This window comes from Pogona vitticeps, chromosome 1 (genome assembly GCF_051106095.1).
Source record: "Pogona vitticeps strain Pit_001003342236 chromosome 1, PviZW2.1, whole genome shotgun sequence".
Lineage (NCBI taxonomy): Eukaryota > Metazoa > Chordata > Lepidosauria > Squamata > Agamidae > Pogona > Pogona vitticeps.
The window spans coordinates 349497876-349521986 of NC_135783.1; the positions used below are offsets into that span (position 1 = coordinate 349497876).

General features: G+C 46.5%; 1 protein-coding gene across 5 annotated transcripts in view; it reads right to left on the minus strand.

Annotated features, from left to right (window-relative positions):
- KIAA0586 (KIAA0586 ortholog) overlaps positions 1-24111 on the minus strand; it is a 94835-nt gene that overhangs the window by 43350 nt on the left and 27374 nt on the right. For all 5 annotated transcript variants that reach the window (XM_078383926.1, XM_078383922.1, XM_072986831.2 and 2 more), the window contains exons 17-28: positions 23841-24015; positions 23211-23384; positions 21233-21429; positions 19172-19267; positions 18160-18246; positions 13959-14152; positions 12338-12456; positions 9820-10004; positions 8022-8178; positions 6091-6307; positions 2932-3176; positions 1098-1174 (exon numbers count right to left, since the gene is read on the minus strand). In XM_078383926.1, coding sequence (XP_078240052.1) covers positions 1098-1174; positions 2932-3176; positions 6091-6307; positions 8022-8178; positions 9820-10004; positions 12338-12456; positions 13959-14152; positions 18160-18246; positions 19172-19267; positions 21233-21429; positions 23211-23384; positions 23841-24015 — 1923 coding nt within the window. The remainder of the gene's footprint in view (positions 1-1097; positions 1175-2931; positions 3177-6090; positions 6308-8021; positions 8179-9819; positions 10005-12337; positions 12457-13958; positions 14153-18159; positions 18247-19171; positions 19268-21232; positions 21430-23210; positions 23385-23840; positions 24016-24111) is intronic.

A 24111-nucleotide genomic window follows, 5' to 3' on the forward strand; every position in this document is an offset into this window, starting at 1 on the left:
TCCGGCAGTTCTTATTATGACTATGGGTTCACCAAGCCCTGTACTGTCTATTCATGGCAGGTCATCAAAGAATAAGACACCTTCCAATAATTGCTTCTCAAGATCCAGTTGGGAGCGCCCCTGAATCTGGGTCTTGCTGTGCTTTCAGAGTGTATGGCCTGCCAATGAACTTAGCACAACCCTCCCAGCTTACACACATTGGTACAAAATCCAACCTTTGCACAACAGGAACTGTGCTTGCTAACACTGCCTCCCCCCACACGCTCCTTCTCTCTTCTAGAAAACGGCACAGATGGGGATGAAAAATCAGAGAGGACCTACAGATTCAAGCTAGATCACAGATTCCTGAAATCCTGGGACTGCTGATGAAAAAAATATGAAGATGATCATCTGTGTTGTTCTGACCAAGTTCTGACCAAGGTGGGGATGAAGACAGAAAAGGTTGCACTCTGGTTTAGGCCGTGGTGCTCAACCTTGGGTCACCCAGATGTTCTTGGACTGCAATTCCCAGAAGCCTTCACCAACAGCTGTGCTGGCTGGGGTTCCTGGGAGATGCAGTCCAAGAACACCTGGGTGACTCAAGCCTGGGAACCAACTGGCTTAGGGCACTGCAGGGGCTAAGGCCACCTTCTGTCATATTCCATCCGTACTGGAAACAGAGGAGAGTTCTTTAGTTCAGTGGTCCCCAACCTTGGGCCTCCAGATGTTCTTGGACTACAACTCCCGAAGCCTTCACCACCACCTCTGCTGGCCAGGATTTCTGGGAGTTGAAGTCCAAGAACATCTGGAGGTCCAAGGTTGGGGACCACTGCTAGTTACTGCTCCAGGCCCCATAATTCAAAGAGTTTTAAAAAGTGGACAGCTAATCAACAGAGCTGCTCAAGGCGAAGAAGAAATGAGTTACTAGCCATTTATTTTATAAAATTCATCCAGTTCCTCCTCCCAACTTTTAGGGGGGAAACTGAACTGTTTGGGTGTGGAGTATTAGATTCCGCGGCTTTTTCTACCACTTGTTTATCCACTCAATTGTTGCAAGAATCCATCCAAACTAGACCAGTTCATTCTGCTGGCTTCAAGGTCATGAAAGGTTTCATTACCATTTCGCGTACGTCACGCAGAGAGCTCGCCAAACTGTCACTGATGTGCGGAAGACAGAGTTCTCCCTCTGCAAAAGCTAAGACAAGGAAAAACCACAGGTAATTAGGCCTAAGGCTGCCGTCCAGTTCAACTCGCCAATACAGTGGTGCCTCGCTTAACGTTTGCTTCGTTTAACGTTTTTTTCGCTTAACGTTTATTTTTTCAGAGGCAGATTGTGCTTCGTATAACGTTTTTCCCTATGGGTGATTTTCGCATAGCGTTTTTGGGACCATGCTTCGCTTAACGTTTTTGGTTTTAGGTCCCCTGCTTCGCTTAACGTTTTTTTTGTTTTCAATTTTAAAAGTGTCTTAGAAGGGTCCAAAACGGTTCTAAATGCTTGGATTCGTTAGAGGACCCCTTAAGTCATGTGCAAACCTGATTTGGCTTTGATCTGACGTTTCGTTAATTTTTTGTGAATTTTTGTTTTTTGGCCCATAGGAACCAATGGACCTGTCAAAATCTGACAGCTCCATGCTTTCCTATGGGGGAGAAAACAATTTACAAAAAATTAACGAAAGTTCAGATCAAAGCCAAATCAGGTTTGCACACAACTTAGGGGGTCCTCTAACGAACCCAAGAATTTAGAACAGTTGCTGCGTCTTCATTAATTTTTTGTGAATTTTTTCTTCCCCCATAGGAAATAATGGAGCTGTCAGATTTTGACAGCTGTCAAAAGTTGGGGGGAAAAAATTCACCATTAATTAACGAAAAGTCAGATCAAAGCCAAATTAACTTTTGCATCCGTTTTAGAGGGTGCAGAAGCTAATCCAAGCATTTAAAACCATTTTTGACCCTTTTATGACACACTTAATTTTGCAAAAATTGACTTCGCAAAGCCATTGAAACCTATTGAGTCAGCTACAATACATTCCAATGGAGGATACATTGTATCATTTAACGATGTTTCCTATGGGTTTTTTCGCTTAAGGATGGCAATCCGTGCCTATTGGAACGGATTAACCGGTTTCCAATGCATCTCTATGGGAAATGGTGTTTCGCATAAAGTTTTTTTCGCATAAGGTTTTTTTTTTTGGAACCAATTAAAAACGTTATGCGAGGCACCACTGTATCTCTATAATGAAAAACACGCGGCAGAGGAGGGACATCCATTTTTCTATGCACATATTTTTGCAGACGTTTTTTGCCACTTGTTCCCCCAGGCTCCTGATCTCGGCACACCGTTCTCAACTCCTAAGGCGACAGGGCCTCTTGATTTGCCTTGACGGGACTGCTAGCCCATCAGGGATCTCGCTGAGAAGGCCGTGACTTCATGGCCGCACATGGCCAAGCAGATTTGCACAGAGGATGCCAACGGGGGCAAACAAAACCCCCTGCTTTGCTTTGACTCTGAAGAGTTGGGAATGAGAGATGGGGAGGCGAACGCATCCATTTGCAGAAGAAATCGGTGCTTCGCTTAGCTAAGCTGTGATGGTGGATGATTAAAAGATATACTCCCGTTTAGAATCTCTCTACGGTTTGAGGTTGCACCAATATGCAGAAGAGTTGGATGCAATCCTCAGCATGTTAGGACTCTCTCCTTAGCACTCTTATGGAGATGTGTTACATCTTCTCACTCTTAAAGAATTAAAAAATAAATCAACATTCCCTCAAATTTTCATTCCCACTGTGCGGGAGCCTCACTCATCTGTGCGTGGGGGTTTCATCCAAAACCTGGAAGCCAACAAGCATCGACAGCTGTGCTTACAGCTGTGCGGTGTTGATGGAGCTCTGCATGCCCGTGCGCGAGCACACATGTTGGCTAACACAAGGACAGGTTGCGGGAGATAACGTCACCTTTTGCAGCCAGCAGTTGTCCGTAGCTGTACAAAACCTCTCCTTCTGAGATCGGTCGGTCTGCCGTCTCCGTTTCCGTGGTACTCAGGCTACTCTCCTCGGTGGACGGGGCAGAACTGGGGGTGTGGACTGAAAGGGAGGGAGCCTTGGGTGGCTCCTGAGGCTGCAGATCGTGGGGCTCGGTCATCCCGGAAGCTGGCCAAACCAAGCTGTCCGGTTCTTCATGTTTAGCCACAGACATTATACTGCAAAGAGGGGGAAAATAAAATTAAGAATGCACTCTTAAAAACCGGTGGCACATATTGCTCATGAACTAGCTCAATGGCTCTCAGCTTTGGGTCCCCAAATGTTCTTGGACTACAACTCCCAGAAGCCTTCACCACTCACTGTGCTGGCCAGGATTTCTGGGAGTTGTAGTCCAAGAACATTGCCCGGGGGGGTGGGACCCAAGGCTGGGAACCACTAATCAAACCCTTCAGTTATTTTTAAAACTTGAACATGACAAGAGGTAGCTGGGGAGTGGGGGGGGGAGCAACAGGCCTGGCTGGCAAGCGAATCTTCTGTACAACAACACACCCGGAGCAGAGTAGGGAGAATGGAAAGGCCTCCTTGGAGAGCCAGGCAGTTAATGATCTCAGCCGGCTTGGTCTTTTTTTTAATGGAGAAAGACAAGGTGAAAGTATATCAAATAAATACATAATAAATAATAAGGCGGGGGTATCCCGTTTTCCGTCTGCCGGTTTGGCCGATTTTGAAGATTTCCCCAACGCTTTCCCAATGAGGCCATAGCGAAGGACGGTCAGAAGAATTTAAAATCGTAAATATTAACAATAAAGCCAAGAAGCTGGGAAGCGGAGCGGAAAGGAACGACAGAAAGTAAACTGAGAAATAAACAGTAGAAACAGCCGAAGGAGAACAAAGAATAGACATTCTAGAGTTCAGGAAAAAAATGCCGGGTGAGGGTGAACGCAGAGGAAAAAACACGTCGGGAAGATAAAGACAATTTGTAATTCCTATGACTTCTGCTCTGTTTGGTTAGCAATGAGATTTTGCCCACTCGGAGACAGCATCTGCCCTGCAGTAAGTATATAATGTTTCCTTCAATGAATCTGATGTCCCATAAAGGGGTCTTCTTCTGTCTTTGTAATAATCACATCTTTTTGGCTGATACTGAAGGAAAAGCAACAAAGATGAGCGCAGCTTAATCTTAATATGTTGTTCTCGCTGTTCTGTGCCGACAAGTTAGAATCGACTTAGGGTGTCTCTAGTTGGGCTTTCGAGGTGAGTGAGAGATTTAAGGAGGGGTTTTTGCCAGTTTCACTCCCCCCATGTGAGTTTCCGTGGCCGAGCGGGGATTCAAACTCTGTTCCCCAGAATCCTAGCCCATCACTCGATCCACTGCACCACACTGGGTATCCACACTTTCATAGACCAGAGTTAAAACATGGGCACTTTCCTTGCTTGCCGTAGAAAAACAAATATCCTACACAACCCCAAAAGAGATCCAGGATGGATGGGGGCCATTTAGCCCAGGTCTGCGATCCCCCCTGCCTGCTTCCATACTTTCTAATCAAACCTACATGCTTTCTCTAAAGGGCCACGCCATGTCCCGTGGAGCCTGGTTTAGGGATCCTAGAATCATGGAAGAATGGAGTTGGAGGGGGCCTGTGAAGCTACTTGAGTTCAACCCCCTGCGCTCAAGGCAGGAATCCAGATCAAAGCGGACCTGACAGATGGCTGTCCAATCTCCTCTCGTCACCTCCCAGAATAACTGGTTCCATTGCTGTACCACTCTAACAGTTAAGACATTTGTCCTGATACTCAGTCTAAATATGGAGAAAAGGAAGGCCCTCCAAAAGTTACTGAACTGCAAACACACCTCAGCCCTGGCCGCCGTGGCCAATAATGAGATATGTTGGGAGCCACAACCAAACAATACATAGAAAGACCACCATCATGCCCTCCATTTCACTGACAGGAAGATTACATTAACCTGGCAACAAGGTAGCTGTAGAATAATCTCTCTCGCTCTCTTTTTACTAGTGTTTCTCTTAACCTGCTGTAGTTTGGGGGTTCTTTTTAATTACTGTATATGTTTTATGTTTGAAAGCATATTGTTGGTTTGGCGGGTTGATGAGTTATCGTTGCTTGGTTGGTTGGTTGGTTGGTTGGTTGGTTGGTTGGTTGGTTGGTTGGTTGGTTGGTTGGTTGGTTGGTTGGTTGGTTGGTTGGTTTGTTTGTTTGTTTGTTTATTTATTCATTCATTCATTCATTCATTCATTCATTCATTCATTCATCCATCCATCCATCCATTCATTCATTCTATTTATACCCCGCCTATCTGGTCATTGCGACCACTCTAGGCGGCTTACAACATAAAAAAAAAAAACAAATATAAGAAAAAAATTATTACACAATTAACTAATTCTGCAAGAAGGGAAGCACACAAAATAAATCAAATAGAGAAAGGAGTGGAGAGAGTCAGGAATTAACTGGGGGGAAGGCCTGCCTAAACATCCATGTTTTTAATTGATTTTTAAAAGTACCCAGCGAGGGAGCTGCGCAAATCTCCAAAGGCAGATTGTTCCAGAGGCGACATGAGGTTTGTTGTAAACCGCTTAGAGCAGTGCATTGCACTAAGTCAGGGGTATATAAATGCACCAAATAAATAAATACAGTGGTGCCTCGCTTAGCGACGTTAATCTGTTCCGCAAAAATCGCTGCAGAACAAAAACGTCGCTAAGCGATATTAAAAAGCTCATAGAAACGCATTAAAACGCATTTAATGCGTTCCTATGGGCTTAAAAACTAACCTTATGTGAAAATCCTCCATTGCGGTGGCCATTTTCGGTGCCTCTAAAGCGAGGCAAAACAGCGCGCGGCCATTTTGTTTACCCGGCAGCCATTTTGGAACCGCCGATCATCTGGCTGAAAATGGGGGTTTTGCGATGATCACAGGGAAGCGATCACTGCAAAGGGAATTTTCCCCATAGGGAACATCGCAAAGCGATTGCTTTTGCGATTGCAAAAACAGCGTTGCAAAGCAATTTCGTCATAAAACGGAGCAATCGCTATGCGAGGCGCCGCTGTAAATAGTTGAGAAAATGGAAAGAGGTGAATGGAAAAGTGAGAGTCTGTAATCCACCATCAACAACTTACACAGCCTTTGGGTTATAGCCTCCTTCTTCACTCTGTGGACTCGGTTTCTCCTCATCCAGAGGAAGTTCTGCATCTCCCCAGGCATCTGGAGGTTTGGGCCTTGCGCTTGGAGGCTGCTCAGACAGAGCAGAGCTTGGTGTAGCTGCCCTGGGTGGGGTGGCCGCAGGGGTAGCCAAAGGTGTGGCCACTGGTCTCACAACGGCTGCCTGAGATCCTCCTACACAATTTCCCCCCACAAGATACAAGAGAAACAAACATGAAAGGAAGGCTACGTTGCGGCATTTAAGACTCGGAATTATTTGTTTTCCTACAAGGCAAAATAGCGGTCCGGCAGTGCAGTGGGGTCCAAACTAAATTCAGCAGCACGAGTGGGCAAATAAATACCAAGCTACTGCTTTCCGTCTGCATTGCAACTTGCTAACGAGATCCTATCTACTCTGTGCCCACCACGAAAATCATCTCTGCCCAACGAAATGGGCATCTCGGACTCAAACCTGCCAGTGGTGGTTTGCAGGAAGAAAAATGAGAGGTTACTTACCTGTAGCCACAGTTCTTCGAGTGATCCTCTGTGAATCCACACAAATGGGTTTTACTGCACCTGCGCAAGACTTCTCGGAATATTCTAGAGCTTAAAAAGATGTGATTAGTAGGACGTTGCCCCGTGGCGTGCATGCTCCGCCTGTCCGTAAAAAAGGGCGGGAAGGAAGAGGGGAGACATAAAGAAGAGATAACTCACAGGGAAACGTCCATAAAGAAAAAAACTTGATTAAGTCCATGAAATCAAAAACCTTAGGCAGTCTGAAAGATCAGAAAAACTGTAAAATCAGGAATCAGAAAATCGCAAAATCACTCTAGGAATCGCTACAGGAGTCCGATTTCAGCGGTGGCTAAAAGGAACTGAGGTATTACGGACAGGCGGCGCATGCGCGCCATGGTGCAACGTCCTACTAATCACGTCTTTTTAAGCTCCAGAATATTCCAAGGAGTCCCGCGCAGGTGCAGTGAAACCCATTTGTGTGCATTCACAGAGGCCACGAAGAAGAACCTATTCCTCAGAGAAGTGGCCGGGGGGGGGCGGAGGAGAGACTTCCTGCGCTCATCCAAATGTCGCTGGAAACCAACTCAAGAATAAATTTGAGCCCCCCCCCCGATTAAAAAAAAAGCAGACAAATTGCCAGGGGTGGGGAAAAAAGATTGGGGAGTTGATAGCAGCAAAGCTTCCTGCCTCATGGTGTAGTTAAACAACAACATCTAATGAGGCAGTCCGGCAAGAATTTTTTTCCTTTCCTCCAAAAAGGCTCATAGGATGCTTAAAAAAAAACCTGGGGACTTCCACCCCATGAGCTTGTTCTGACTCACAAACGGGCTGGAAATGCTCTCTGATCCCAACCTCGCCTTTCACCCTCTCCATCCGACATCCCTCTCACTGAGTTTGGGAGGTGCCCTTGTCCGTCTTTGACCTTCCACTGGGAAAGCGAAACTGTACAAAAAATAATCCTCTCTCAGATTGGGAGGTAAGAGCTGAGCTCTCCATCCTGCTCGGATCCCCTGCTGCTGCTCTCTGATCTCAAGACTGGAGGCAACATGATTATTGGAAGTCACCGTGAGATCACCCACCCACCCACCCCTTGCCCTGCTCATGTTCAGAACCAGGCCTTCCCTTACTGGCATGATGGGGGGGCGCCCTGTTACCTCTGGTCTCTGGGTGGAGAGAGCAGGGTCCTTTGCTATGCTACGAAAGGGACAGGATTAGCTTTATGATAGCAGAGGAAGCGACACGCCACTGGCTTGGTTCTGGAGGCCAACCTGGCCACAGGACTAATCCAGTTCCACTAAGAGCTTCCCACTCGCCCATTCTGCTTTCAAGCAGAATGGACGCGTGGAAGTAAATCAGCACCTCTTCCCCGGTCATAAATCCTGCTCTTATATACCTGCTGCGGTTAGCTGCTGTTCGTCAGTGCCGCCGTCCATTTCGTTAGCTGACAGGGAAGACTCGGGCGTTTTTACTCCAAGCGGTTCTTTCAAGGGCGGGGGTGACTGAGGCGGCGTGGCTTCGGGGGTGACCACGGGAGTCGATACTGTGGTTTCCTGGGGTTGGGGGGAACCACACAAAGGCAATGAGACATAAACAGTTAGGCTGGTCCTGAGCCCATTCTGAGCAACCTTGGCTAAGTCTCTTTCAATTTAACTGAAAAGGTTTAGATACGCAAAAGATTTATCCAAGCAGCAAACTTCACACACACACCCCACAAACCCTAAACCTTCAATAAAGAAAGTCTGACATGCAATGGGATCTGAAGAGGGGGGAAAAAAATTTAACACGAGCCAGTTTTTCCATATGTTGGGGGAATGGGTGAACTTTACAAAGTCAAGTTAATGTGTATTAGGCGCTATCAAGATGATTCTAACTTACGACGACCCTTATACGGTCTCCAAGGTGTGTTTAAGGTGGGGTTTTACAGTGCCAGTCCCTGCAGCCAGGATTTGAATCCAGGCCTCCTGAGACCAGGTCTGTCACTCTATCCAATACACCACGCTGACTCTCAAACAAACTCAATATAATGCACTCAACTGAGGAATCACAGAATAGTGGAATTGGAAAGGGTCTATAAGGCCATCAAGTCCAACCCCTTGTTCCATGCAGGAACTATATAGGCACACACAGAGAGAGGAGCTAAAACTGCGAAAAGAACATCTGGATAGGTTTCTGTGATCCTGAGCAGCGTCCTCGTTCCCCTCACAGTATGCCTCTGTCCACCAGATAGGTCAGTCACCTGAGCCAAATCAAGCTCAGAGAAACCCCTACATGACTTCATTTACAACAGGCTTGGCCAACCTGAATCCCTCCAGATGTTGAGGACTACAACACCCATTGTCCCAGGCAACGCAGCCAACAGACAGGGATATTGTGGGCTTAATTCAAAACATCTGGAAGGACACAAGGGAGGTTAGACTGGTGTTCAGAACTACAAACTTCTTTACTACAGTACTTTCAGAAACAGAGGGAGGATTTCTTATAACAGTGAGGTCAACAAGAAAGAAGAGACCATGCTTATGGAAATTAGCCCAGTTCGCAAATTACTTCTGAATGTCACGGAGGAGAATGGAAACATGCAAGCAAGTAATAAAATAAACCTTCTTCTTATAGGTATTAAAAGACTGCCCTTTTAAAACCATAAGATCAGTGAAACGTAACAGCATCCAACTATTGCTTGCAGGAGCTATATCTAAAAAATAAATTCGCATCAAGCAACTTTCCAGCCTCTACAGATTTCAAATGCATATTTCTAAGCTTGGGGCAGTTCTGGGACAAATGCCAGATTTTCGACTCTGGGTTATTAAACGTTTGCAATGAGGGCAACAGAACAGAAATGATGCTCTTCACTTAATAATTCAGTTATTTCAGTTGCATACATGTGTGCCATACATCACTGCTCAAGATATTCAAAGTTTCATTCCGGGGATGAAAGCTGGCCAACCCATGGTAAAACTCTGCGCAAGAGGACAAAGCCGGATCTGGGGACATCTTGTAGCAAAGGAGTGTGTAGTTCTGAGAATTCATAAATTATATCCCTTCCCCATACAATCTCCACTCCTAACAGACAAAAAATACTCCATGTAAATCAGGCAACGCAACATCCAGGCCAGGTTGAGCCTTGGTAATAGATTTCTTGATTATAGGAGCACAAACCCCTGTTAGGCTTTTTCTTTTTTAAGGAAATAACTCACCTTTTCTGGCATTGTTGAAGGAAGGGCCGTAGCAGGAGGAGCTGCTTTCTGGCCTTCTCGGTCACCCAGCATGATGGCAATTGTCTCAGCCAGTGCCTCGTTTACAAAATGTCGAATCATTTCTGAATCCACTGGGACGCCGGCGTCGACAAACAGCTGGAAACCGCTGGCACCTGCGGCTTCAACTAAAGATAAATCAGAAGGCAGGCAAAAAAAAATCGAACAGACCCTCATAAGGATTGCATCTTAAGACTGAGGAGTTTTGTTCTCCATGGAAACAACATTTGCCCCACCCTACAGACCCACGGCGTGGATCCCTCCATTTCCTGCTGGAACACAGGAAGTATTGAAGTAGGAAATGGAGAAGAAGGCCTAGAATTTCTCCAGGTGAGTGGAAATGAAGGTGTATGTAGGTGCTTAAGGGCTGGCAGTCTGAGAATTCCGCCTGGGAAATTCTTAGAGAACTTTGGGATTTGGAGTTTAAAAAGAAGAAGAAACTCTTTCTCCAAGACATACAACTCCGACGACATTTGGGACCCTAGAAGCAACCGCCAGCTTTCTATTAGAAATGACTTCCCTAAACTCAGCCCTACTTAAACCCCTGGCTTCTTTCTTCTCCTCGTCGGAGACACAAGGAGGGGAAAAGACAACTACAGTGGTGCCCCGTATAGCGATGTTAATCCGTTCCAGGATTAACATCGCTATACGGAAACATCGTACAGCGAAATTAAAAAGCCCATTGAAACGCATTAAAACCTGGTTAATGCGTTCCAATTGACTAAAAACTGGCAGGGACAGGGTGGGTGGGGGATCCCGAAGGCTTCCAGGCAAAAGCCTGGAAGCCTTCAGGACCCCTCCACCCTGTCCCCGCCGCCCCGCGCTGCCTTTCCTAGCCGAGATCGGACTCCCAGGAGCCCGATCCAGGCTGGGAAAAGCAGCGAGGGGTGGCTGCCAGCGAAGGGGACAGGGAGGAGGGGGAATCCCGAAGGCTTCAGGACTCCTCCTCCCTGTCCCCGCCGCCCCGCGCTGCCTTTCCTAGCCCAGATTGGACTCCCAGGAGCCCGATCCAGGCTGGGGAAAGCAGCGAGGGGTGGCTGCCAGCGAAGGGGACAGGGTGGGGGAGGGATCCCGAAGGCTTCAGGACTCCTCCTCCCTGTCCCCGCCGCCCCGCGCTGCCTTTCCTAGCCCAGATTGGACTCCCAGGAGCCCGATCCAGGCTGGGGAAAGCAGCGAGGGGTGGCTGCCAGCGAAGGGGACAGGGTGGGGGAGGGATCCCGAAGGCTTCAGGACTCCTCCTCCCTGTCCCCGCCGCCCCGCGCTGCCTTTCCTAGCCCAGATTGGACTCCCAGGAGCCCGATCCAGGCTGGGGAAAGCAGCGAGGGGTGGCTGCCAGCGAAGGGGACAGGGTGGGGGAGGGATCCCGAAGGCTTCAGGACTCCTCCTCCCTGTCCCCGCCGCCCCGCGCTGCCTTCCCTAGCCCAGATCGGACTCCCAGGAGCCCGATCCAGCCTGGGAAAAGCAGCGAGGGGTGGCTGCCAGCGAAGGGGACAGGGTGGGGGAGGGATCCCGAAGGCTTCAGGACTCCTCCTCCCTGTCCCCGCCGCCCCGCGCTGCCTTCCCTAGCCCAGATCGGACTCCCAGGAGCCCGATCCAGCCTGGGAAAAGCAGCGAGGGGTGGCTGCCAGCGAAGGGGACAGGGAGGAGGGGGAATCCCGAAGGCTTCAGGACTCCTCCTCCCTGTCCCCGCCGCCCCACGCTGCCTTCCCTAGCCCAGATCGGACTCCCAGGAGCCCGATCCAGCCTGGGAAAAGCAGCGAGGGGTGGCTGCCAGCGAAGGGGACAGGGTGGGGGAGGGATCCCGCAGGCTTCCAGGCAAAAGCCTGGAAACCTTCGGGACCCCTCCACCCTGTCCCTGCCGCCCCGCGCTGCCCAGCCCAGGATGCCTGACAGGCATCGGGTCTCCCCACCTTCCCCCCGCGGCTTGGATCCGGCTTGGATCCGACCCGCGGGGGCTACCCCGGGCATGGCTGGACTCTTGGGAGTCCAGCCATGGCAGGGCTAGCCCCCGCGGGTCCGATCCAAGGCGGCGGGGGGAGAGTGGGAGAGCGGGGGGATCCGGATGCCTTTCAGGCATCCCGGGCTTGTATCCCACCCGCCGCGGGTTACCCAAGGCTGGGTAACCGGCGGCGGGTGGGATACAAGCCCGGGATGCCTGACAGGCATCGGATCCCCCCGCCCTCCCCCCGCGGTGGCCTCAAAAGGACCCTTCGGAAGGGTCCTTCGAAGGCCACCGCAGGCATTTTCCCCCAGCTGAGTGGCGGGAGCGCTCCTTTGGAGGCTCCCACCGCTCAGCTGGGGGAAAATGGTGCTTACGGGGAAAACATCGCAAAGCGATTTTTCCCCATAGGCACCTTCGTTATACGATCGCAAAAGCGATGGCAAAAATGCCATCGCTATGCGAATTCGTCGTTAAACGGGGCACTCGTTATACGAGGCACCACTGTATTCTCTCACTCACCGATGTCCGAAGAGGCAGCCTGGCTCTCCTCGCTTTCCGACAAGCTTCTGTCGGGCACTGCCTCCTTCTGAGTGGGGTACATCTCGCTGATGATGCGTGCCATTACTTCTTGCTCCACCCTGGAGGAATAAATATTGATATTTTAAAGCCACCTGCTTTTACACTGCGTGAAGCAGAGTTGAAACACTTTACCACGGGCTTCCTATTCCCGCTCCCCATATCTGGAACATATTCTCGGTCCTGGCCTTTTGATCCATTTGCAGCTTTGACCTAAACTATCTTATATCCATTCCTATCTCCAAATTTAGCTCTTCATACTCTGTGGCCTTCCTCTCAACCAGTTCTTTTGGGCTACATCTCTTAAATTCCTGACGACCCTGGTCAAGAGTCGAAGGAGAGAACATCCTGAGGAAAGCAGGTTCCGATGAACTTCTCTTCAGTGAATCTTCTGATGTATTTCTTTACAGGACGTTTCCATTCTCCTTTATTGCTTCTGTTGCCAAGACCTTATGCCCTGATTACTCACCTATCTTTCCATCTACAAATCTTGCAAAACCTATTCCTCTGAGAAGCTATTGTCTTGGGTCTTTACTTTGTACATCTAACCAAAATTAGGAGTTTAACTACATGTCACAGTATTTGCCCACAGCAGTTATTCCAATCTCCTCCCCATCACATCATCCCTGCCTCTGATGAAGTAGCTGAGAAGGAACATGTGTGTTTCGTTTTGCTTTTTAAAATGTAGGTAAACAGTGGTACCAGAAGACAATAAACAATTTGGAGAGGGTTACCAAGAATCAGTGGGAGGAGAAGTACAACTCAGTACCATTTAATAACCAATAGTCATAGAATCACAGTTGGAAGGGGACTTATAGGGCCATCGAGTCCAACCCCCTGCTCAATGCAAGAACCCAAATCAAAGCAAATCAGACAGATGATTATTCAATTTTCTCTTGAACGCCTCCAGCATTGGAGCACTTGCCACCTCCCAAGGTTATGGATTCTATTGTCGTACGGCTCTTAACAGTTAGGAAGATTTTTCTGACATTCAGCATAAATCTGGCTTCCTGTCGCTTGAGCCCATTATTACATATCCTGCACTCGGGGATGACTGAGAACAGATCCAGCTCCTCCTCTGTAGGACAGTCTTTCAAGTACAGTGGTGCCCCGCATGATGACGATGCTGCATGAAAACAAATCCGCAGGACGCTGACATTTTTGTGATCCCTATAGCGATCGCAAAACGATGTTTCCTATGGGTTTTTTTCATGTGACGACGATTAGGTCCATGATTCGCGAACCGTTTATTCACAAAACGACAATTTTTTCCGACGATCGTCGGCTTCACAAAATGGCTCCCCGCTGTTTTCCGAACCAGTTTTTGCGCGACGGTGATTAAAAACAGCTGATCAGCAGTCCCAAAATGGCTTCCCTATGGAAGATCTTCGCTGGACGACGAGGTAATTTCCCCATTGGAATGCATTAAACGGGGTTTCAATGCATTCCAATGGGGAATTTGTTTTTCGCATGACAACAATTTCACTGTACAGCGATTTTCCTGGAACGGATTATCGTCGTCATGCGGGGCACCACTGTATCTGAAAAGGATCAGAGAACTTACCAGCCAATCAGTTTGTTTTCCAGGGTCTCCCGTTTTTCAATTATCTCATCTAGAATGTCTGCTGAGAGCTGAGGGGCAGGAGCTGCTGGTGGGAAAGGAGGTCCGTTATATTTTGGAGACTCTCTTTCTTGCTGCCTGTTGAATTCCAGGACTGGTTCTGAGAAGTCTGGTATTCCATCATCATCTTCTTGACTCTAGTGGAAACAAAGATGAACTTACACGGCTGAAAAAATAGGCTACAGTCGACAGGAGCTTATACCAAACACAACACGCTAGTTTTTAATGGGCCACAAGAATCATAGGTAATGGTAAAGGGTTCTCCTTGACATTGAGTCCAGTCGTGTCCGACTCTAGGGCACAGTGGTCATCCCCGTCTCCAAGCCGTAGAGCGAGTGTTTGTCAGTCGACAGTTTACGTGGTCACATGGCTTAGATAAATGTAGAATCCTAGCTGCATTTATCTAAGCACAGTTGTTCAAGGTGTAATCCCATGCCCGTATACACTCTGACCAGCACAAGGTTTAAGTCAACTTGCATCAAAGGGAGTGTCTCTGAGAAATAGCCGTTTCTTAGTAAACATTGTGAGCAAAGAAAGCTAGCAGAAGGCTATAGTTCACTAACCTGCCTTTTCATTTTATTTATTTATTTATTTATTTATTTAATATCCCGCCTATCTGGTTGGGTCAGGACCACTCTAGGCAGCTAACAACATAAAATACAACAAATATATGTATTAAACACTTTTTACATAACAAAAGCATTAAGCAAGATGGAAGAGAAAATAGGAGAGGGAAGAAAAAGGTGTCAGGAATTATCTGATGGGAAGGCCTGCCAAAACATCCATGTTTTTAATTGATTCTTAAAGATACTCAGCGAGGGAGCTGCGTGAAACTCAGGAGGTAGGTTGTTACAGAGGCGATTTTACTCTACCATGTGGTTCTGCTATACAGGAGGACCCCAGTATGACTCGGAATTTGGTTCAAAGCCCTGCCATGGATGCTGAAAACTGTGGATAATAGTGAACGCTAGACATAGCATGGGAAAAGAAAAGAAAAATCCAGAACAAAAAGTATTGTCATGGTGTATTACCAGAACTGGCTACTAGAGGGAGACAGAGATCACACTATGGATTAGATACAGGCATGAACCTCTTGGGTCGGAGAGTTGTGCTGATTTGTACAGATGGTACCATAGGTGCTACATGTTCCGTTTCTTCACCTCCCCAGCTGGATCCCCCCACTCACCAGCTGGCTCATACTCCTCTCCTTCTCACTCTCCAACTGGTGAGTGGGTCATGGGCTGGGGAAGTGGGGGAAGGGAATGTGTGGCCACTGGGATGCTGTGCCTGCAACCTGGCACGAAACTCCAAACCAAGGTTGGTGCCCATCTCCAATACCTAGCATTGGTCTCTTGCTCCCTCTAGCGGCCAGTTCTGGTAAATACATTGGGGAAATACATACAGTGGTGCCTCGCTTAACGACATTAATTCGTTCCAGCGGAATCGCTGTAGAACGAAAACGTTGTAAAGCAAAAATAAAAAACCCATTGAAACGCATTAAAACCCGGTTAATGCGTTCCAATGGGGTAAAAACTTACCGTCCAGCGAAGATCTCCATACGGCAGCCATTTTCGGTGCCTGTCTAGCGAGGAATTCGTCCCTAAGCACAGCAGGGATCCATTTTAAGCATCCGGCGGCCATTTTGAAAACCCGACAATCAGCTGTTTTGATTGTCGTAATGCGAAGCAGGGAACCAATCTTCACAAAGCGAAAAAAAAAACCCATTTAAAACATTTTTGCAATCACAAGTGCGATTGCAAAAACATCATTGTGAAGTGGATTCATCGTAATGCGGGGTAATCGTTAAGCAGGGCACGACTGTATTTCTCAGTGTGAAGGGTTAATGTTAACGGCCAGTTGCCGGTGTTGGAACTGTTGTTGTCATTTGAAGAAGTGCAGGTGGATGTCAAAGAAAGTAAAAGTTCTGATGTTAAATGCAAAAAGACGCATCCGTTATCATTTTGCACCGCCATGGAGGGGTCGCCTGAGGGAAATAACGAACCTTTTCACACTCAGTTTTTAAAAAATATTTTTAATATTTTCAGACTGTGGATAAGTGAAACTGTGGATACTGATCTGGCAGGCACGGGAATCCGACAAAATGGGCAAGCACCACGTAAAGAGATGGCTAAGGAAATATGCAGAGTATACAGCATATGTCTCTAATCCCTGACGGCTAACACAAATTGTCTATGAAGAGAAACTGTACTTGCTTTGTAGTCTGCAATAAAAAAAGAACAGTACCTTCAGCCCTGATGGGAGCAATGATCAACAACGCAGGAGAGGCAGTACTTTTCTAAATATAATTATGAGAATGTTGTGTAGCTGTGCTACTCAAATTGTGGTAAAACCCCGAGACTCTCGGGCCAAGCAGGGTCACAGCCAGTGAGATCAAAAGAGTGTAAAAATAGAGCCTAGAAGAATCAGCAGCCAAGCCAAGGAATTGGCATGAAACGACCCCCCAAAATGACTCAACCATAGGGAAAGCTGGTTTTCCTTCCCTCTCATGCTTCTCATAACAAAGAGTGTCTAGCCAACATTTTACAGGCATTTCTTTGGGTTCGTGTGCTTCCAGCAAAGTGGTTCAGAAGATTTTTTTTTCTTTTGATGTCTCAACATTTTCCTTCCTTTCAGAATCTCAAAATACTTGCTTCCAGATTAAAGTTGACTCTTACGGATCACGCGGCTCGTTGTCTAAGCAGAACTAAGCCAAACGTGGGCGGGAGCTGGAACATTTTTTTTGCAGGGTTTGTGTTTGAACACATCGTTGCAAGTGCCACAAATGCGAGATAAAAGCAATTCCTGAAGAATTGGAGGGGCCGGAAATGCCTTGTTCATGTCTTAAAAGATTGAGCACTGAATGTAAGTAATAAGGATCATTGTGTGTGAGAGATACTACAGTAGGGCCTCCAAGTCCTGTCCCCCCCCCCCCATGGATGCTTCTTCTTATTCTTATTCTTCTTCAAAAACACCAGGCACAGTCAATCATTGACTAGTATTATATAACAAGTCCAGATTTTAACTAAAAACCTAAGTATTGGTTAAACATCGGCGCAGTAGGTATGGTGTTCCTAATATAGCCAGTTTTTGTATCTTTGAGGGTGGTGTGATTTCTGAGATCTGCAACTGCTTACAATGCTGTGTGACGTTTCTTGATCTTGTTCCCAAAGCCCCAACGACTATAGGGACCGCTGAGTTGCATTTCTTCCAAAGGTGAAATACTTTGATGGCCAGGTCTCTGAATTTTGTTAGTTTTTCCAATTCTTTATCTTCAACTCTGGCATCCCTTGGAATGGCAATGTCAATGATCCAAATCTTTCTTCGTTCTATTACTACTAGGTCTGGTGTGTTATGTTCAAGGTGTCTTTCCATTTGGATCCGGAAATCCCACAAGACCTTGACATCCTCATTTTCTGACACCTTCTCTACCTGAGGTTCCCATGCGTTTTTGGAGGCTGGCCAGAGATAAGGACCAGTGAACTAACTTTGCCACTCTATCATGTCTAACTTTGTGATCTGTTTGTGCCATCTTTGGACATTCACAAATGAGGTGTGACACAGTTTCATCTTTTTCTTGGCAGAGTCGACATTTGCTGTTAGCCCTGACTCCTTGGATCTTAGCTTTCATCGCATTGGTTTGGAGTGCTTGTTCTTGTGCAGCCTGCCTCCAGGCTCAACGCTCGGAAGTCAAGTTTTCCCATCTGTTGAGGTCCATTCCTAAGGCCTTCAGATCCCGCTTGCAGATGTCCTTGTATCGCAGCTGTGCTCTCCCTCTGGGGCGATTTTCCTGCACTAATTCTCCATCCAGGAGATCTTTTGCAACTGTTTGATACTTCCCTGGTTTTCAGCACCCAGGGGAGGGGAGCCTGTGGAACTGATCTCCCGCACAGACCGTGGTCCTACTGCATCCTTTTCTGATAACAGGAAACTATCCAGACAGGTTCTCGTGTCAAACTCATACGCATCACAAAAACCAACTGGAATAAGGAGGGCTGTGCTTTCACAAATGCCATTCCACAACGTTGAGGGATTCAAAATTAATGAGCGCCTGCTGCAGGAGGCTCTTTTAATAGTAAAGACAGGGGTTTTCAGAAACGGACTCATTTTTTCTCCTTTGTAAGAGAGAGGCCATTGGAACACCCACCTGAGCGACATCAGTCACATCCACAAAGTCAGCCCCAGGAAGTTTCAGCGCTTCATCGTCCTGGAGCAAACTCTCCTCTGGACTGGCCTAGAAAAACCCAGATTACACAAGAGTTTGAGATTTACCACGTAAAGCAGACAAAACAAAGCTTTCTCGCTAGGTAGGAACTACATGGCGGGAAAATGGCCTGAATGGTACCTCTTTCACAACTTCTGGAAATATAGTTAAACCTGTTGCAGGGGGAGAAAAAAACCCTCCCCAGGCTGTTCTGCCCTTTCAATGTCACGTTTTCTCCTTCAGAAGCCACTCTTCTACACCTCTTTACTGGGATGAAGAGAGTCCGTGATGATGTCTATATGTCAGTCAGGACCGATGTGCACTGACCATAATTTCAAAGGAGGTGAAGTATTTAAGGAGCAGTTTCATGCAGTTCTAATCTGCCTCCCCCCCATGAGTTTCTACAGCCAAGGGAGGATTTGAACCCAGCTCTTCTGTCTCCTCGTTTAGTAAAAATCAGGAAAAGGCCATGTGGTCCACAAAACAATACAAATGCAGGAACAGGCGATATCTTTATTGGGCTACTAAAATAAAATAACAAAAGAAAAAACAAACAGCAAGCTTTCAATGATCATTCATCTTCCTCAGGCTGTGCACCAAGTTCTTGGGGGTAGCTTGTCATTCTAACCCCCCACCACCGCCATATCTGTACAGCCACTCAACATTTATTTTTCCATGTATAAAACTATACTTTCGTCTAAAATCTTTAGACTTAAAATTGAGTGTCATCTTATACACGGAAGCAAGCTGAGGAGAGAACAAAAACAAGTGGAGGGGAAAGCAGGGATCAAAGCGATCCTGCAGGGCTTTGATCCCTTTTCCCCTACACTTGATAAGCCCCACTTAGATTTCTTAATTTTGATTAGAAAAGTGGGGGGCATCTTATACATTGGGCCTCTTATACACGGAAAACTATGGGTACTTATCAGAAACTGTCTGGAGTACATTCAGATACCTGGAGCATGGTCGTTGGAGGGAAGGGTGCTAATGGAATGTGATTCGATGCTGCGCTGTCGCTGGAAACACTGTCAATATCAACGCTCGGCAGCACCTGGAAAGAAAATGCTCACAATTTGAACCCAAGCTCTACAGTATCAAAAGGCCACAGGCTGCTCCTGGAGTGCTGCCTAGGTTGTGCCATTAAATGCTTGCCCTCTGGTGCTAAATACTCCAGCGATGGGTGGGCCATTAATTAGGAAATACCACTAACAAAACGATGTACCCTCTGTAAACAATGCTGATGCTTTGAGCTCCTAAGCAGAACTGCATTCTGCAAACAAAGGGAGGCAGAGATGAGATGTTTTATTTCCAGAAATGCTGAAGCCGGGACGAGGGGCGAAGGTTTATTATTTGCCAGAAGAGGAAAAAATACAGAAATGTAGGGGGAAACTTGAACTCTGCACACTATTAATTTTTTTTACACCCAACCTGTATTGCTTTAAGCGATACAACAGGTCTGATTATTAACTTAGCTGGAACATGGAATTGGACTAGTTGGCCTAATTATGAAACCTAAAAAAATATAAAGCTTCAGTTCTGCACAAACATAACTGTGAATATATCCTACGCATCTCAGGAGACATCCATTCCAATTTTATTTGTTCTAAATGCTTTTATGTCAATGTATTTTTATCCTTCGACTGTACTTGTTTATTTGCATTTTTTTATTTTTTTATTTTCTATTTGGTTATACTGCATTTTAATTATCTTGCTTATGTACGTTGTAAACTGCCCAGAGTGGGTTTTGGCCAGATGAGTGGGATAAATAAATAAATAAATAAATAAATAAATAAATAAATAAATAAATAAATAAATAAATAAATAAATAAATAAATAAATAAATAAATAAATAAATAAATAAATAAATAAATAAATTTGTATTTTTTAAAAATTGTGTTCAGCAGTTGGTTCTTTTTGTTTATTGCTTGTTTTGAGGGGTTTCCTGTTGATGTACAGGTCCTGGTTCTCTTGCTCTCTCACTCACATAAAATGAATTAAAGTTACAGTTAAATGTATTCTCGAAGGCTTTCACGGCCAGGATCCGATCGTTGTTGTAGGTTTTTTGGGGTGTTTGGCCATATTCTGAAGGTTTTTCTTCCTAAAATTTCGCCAGTATCTGTAGCCGGCATTTTCAGAGGACAGGAGCTAGAACTCTGTGTTCTGGTGTAGTGCATGGGTAGTTGAATATCTGTAGCTGTGGGATTAGCTTTTTGTCCTTTTCAGGAGATTGGATGATTATGGTGATCAGGGTGTTTCTTGTTATGGGTGTATTGTTGCAATAAGGGAGGGGGAGATGATCTCTCACTGTGATTGATGGGTGTTGTTAGCTTGTCTTTTGTGTGCCGTGAAGATGCCAGCCAGAAAGACTGGCAAAACGTTAGGAAGAGAAACCTCCAGAACACAGCCAAACAGCTCGGAGAAACCTACAACAACTTACAGTTAAATGTTTGAACATTATGGGTTTCATTGGAAGGCACTATAAATTGTTGTTGTTACTGTCACTGTTGTTACAGCTGCAATCTGCAGCACCCTGACTGTGCACAAACAATAAAGGCCACTCTTGTCTGCACAAAGGGTAGTCGAGAGAAAGGCTCTTTCTCCTGAGTGTAAAAGGGGGGTAAGCAAGGCCACCCTCCGCACGGTGCCGCAGGCCGATTCTCAGCAAGCACTGGGTCAAAGAGGTGTCCCTTCTTCTCTCCAGCCCATGCATGTGGAAGAAGCAGGCAAGGGTGATAGAAAGGCCTCTCTTTGGCATCTCTCTCTCCCCCCACCCCCGCCGCCACCTTCCACTCCCAGAAGTCTTGGGGGGGGAGCCTTCTAGGCAACTTCTGGGACCGGAAAAGTCCTAGAATTGCTTAAAAAAACCAAAAAACTGGTATTTATTTATGCATCACAGCTGCTGGCATTTCTAGAGAAGAAAGTACTGTGTTTAAAACCATGCCACCCATTCTAAGGAGGAAAGTGTTTTTTCTGTCTTTCCCAAAGTCTGAATGAAGGAAACATCCTGGCTCCATACCTGCACAGTAAGCTGAGGAGGGTCCTTCTTCTCTGATTTCATCTCTATTACGGCAATGTTGGGCTTTGTTATCTTCGGCTGTGGCTTTTGTGGAGGAGGAGGAGGAGGAGGAAGAGAGACTGTCACGGTAACAGGATGGAATTCCCCCAGACTTCTTCCGCCAGGCGGAGGGGAGAGGCTGCTGATCCGTTTTTGACCTAATGGAAGTTTAAAACCGAAAAGAAGCAGGTGAGGGAGCCACCTTCGAGAAACCTGCCGTCGTGGCACCGTTTGGCATTTAAACGAACACGAAACAAATGTGATGAGCTGGACAAAGAGATGAGCACAGTTCTACATGACGTTAAGTTGCAATGCCATGCTAAGCCCTTCCTAGAAAGAGAAACTGAGGAATTGTTCAAAGCCATGCAAACCAACTGCCATGTTCACCCAATCCATGTGTTTCTCATTTGTGCCATAAAAATCACACACTTGCGTGCCGGGAGTCTGGGGGGGGGGGGAAAGTGGCTATCTACAAACCCTGCCTGTATGGAAAGCATCAAGAAAAAAATTTAGACCCTTGTGCCTCGCATAACAGCTTTAGGTGAACCAGCCTGGCTTCGGCCAATATGTCACTGAACAGGACACAGCCACATGGAAGGAGGTTCAGGATGACATCTATTCTTATTATTTCCAAATAAGTGTCCTGTATAAGTTTAATGTGCTTCTGGTTTGTTTCTGCAGTTTCCCTAGACTTTACGTTTTCATTTTTAAAAAATGCTAGTTGGGATGCCTAAGAAAAACTACAGTAGGACTCCTGTCTCTGTGGAACCAGTATCCAGTGTTTCACTTATCCACGGCCTGAAAATATTAAAAGGATTAACAGAAAAATCCCAGAAATATGTATTTCTATATCATTACCAGAACTGGCCACTAGATGGAGCCAGAGACCCTGCTATGTACAGTACAGTGGTGCCTTGCTTAACGACAATAATCTGTTCCAGGAAAATCACTGTTAAGCGAAAATGTCGTAACGCGAAATTTAAAAACCCATTGAAACGCATTGAAAACTGTTCAATGCGTTCCAATAGGCTAAAAACTCACTGTCCAGCGAAGATCCTCCATACGGCGGCCATTTTCGCTGCCTGTATAGTGAGGAATCCGTCCCTAAGCACAGCGGGGAGCCATTTTAAGCACCTGGTGGACATTTTGAAAACCCGACAAGCAGCTGTTTTTGATCATCGTAAAGTAAAAATTGGTTCCCGCAGCAGGGAACTGATCATCGCTAAGCGAAATTCCCCCATTTAGACCATCGTTTTGCGATTGCAAAAACATTGTCATAAAGCGGATTCGTCGTAATGCGAGGCACCACTGTATAAAATTAGCTATTCTCCTGGGTTTACTGCATCCATGGGAGGTGCCTTGGAACTCATACCCCACAGATATGGAGATCCTATTGTACCGTTTCCCAATGTCATGTATTACAGTGACCTCTAGGGATGCAGAAACAGAACAATAATAACAAGGAGTTTCGTGTAAATGTTCCACACCTATGGACTAACTGGGGGGCAAGAAGATGGCAGGCAAGCTGAATGAACGAATTTCATCTGCGTTGATCTTCTCTGCAGAACAGAATCCTATTTTCTGAATCCTATCTTCTCTTCGCAGGGAGCAAGGACCAAAGAGGTGAGAATCCAGTAATAAGTCGCAACTAGAGTAGGCCCTCGGAAACAGTGGAGATGTGGTGAGCTGTCAGCGCCTTTGATTCAAAGGAGCCTACACTTGTTGCAATTTTCTACTGGATTTGAGCCAGAAAGCCACCCAACGGATGTTCACTGAATGCACAGATGGAATCAGAACTGGGCATGAGTGACCAGGGATGAGAGATCTGAAGAGGGTAGGAATCGGGTTCAACAAAGTTATCCCTTAGTATCTAGCCCATCAAGGCAGTCTGTAACTCAGACTGGCTTGTTGTTGTTGTGTTTTGTTTTGTTTTCCATACCTAGTGGAATTGCCATTGGGATGAGATGCCCTTCAAGAGGACCGAAGGCACTGGATGTCTCTTTGATGGGGCTGAAGAGATACTGGAGTTCTTGATGAGGAGCAGATCCTGTAGGCGGCTTCTCAGGACAGACAGAGGGGCCGGTTTGTGTCCTTGTCGATTTTACTTTTGTACCTGGGGAGTAAGGTTGGAGATGTCATGAGACACCCTTGATGCTCCGAGAAGATCCCTTTCAGAGCAGACCAAATAAATAGAATAAGAATCAGAAATCTCCAGGGTTCATGAGATCTTCGGAGCTTGAAGGGTAGCGATTGTTCCTTCCTGACCCCCTAAAAAACACTTCAGATTAAGCACAGAAGCCCTCGGTTCACTTCCTGTTGTGGAGGAATGCAGGCGGAAGGGGCATGAACTCCCCGCCAGCTGACATCCTCCGGCTCTAACGTGACAGCAAGCCCTTTTGGCTCAGTTCTGAAAAAAGCCGAGACAATGGGTGGCTCAAGACATGAATAGCAGTGGCTAGAAAGAATGGTCCCCAAACCAAGGCAAACAAGAGTGTTTCGTAGAAGAGGAAGACAGACTTTTTGAAATACTGGTTTTTAAGCAGGAGGGGAGAGAGAGTGATTTACCTACCTCGAACACTTTCTATCAGTTTAGGCCTCGGAGGCTTTGACTTGGGAGGGGGCGAACTGAACCTCAGGTACGGCGATTTTTTAAGGGTGCTCCTATGACCCTGGTAGATCGGCCGGCCGTACACCTGAGAAAGACAGTCTTCCTTTTGAACCTCCGTCCGTTTTTTCAAAGGGCCCTGCATAAAAAAAAAATTAAAAAAATTAAAATCATCCTCAGAGTCTATCTGAAACAGCTGTAGGTGATCCATCAACGGCCAATGCCCCCATAGTAA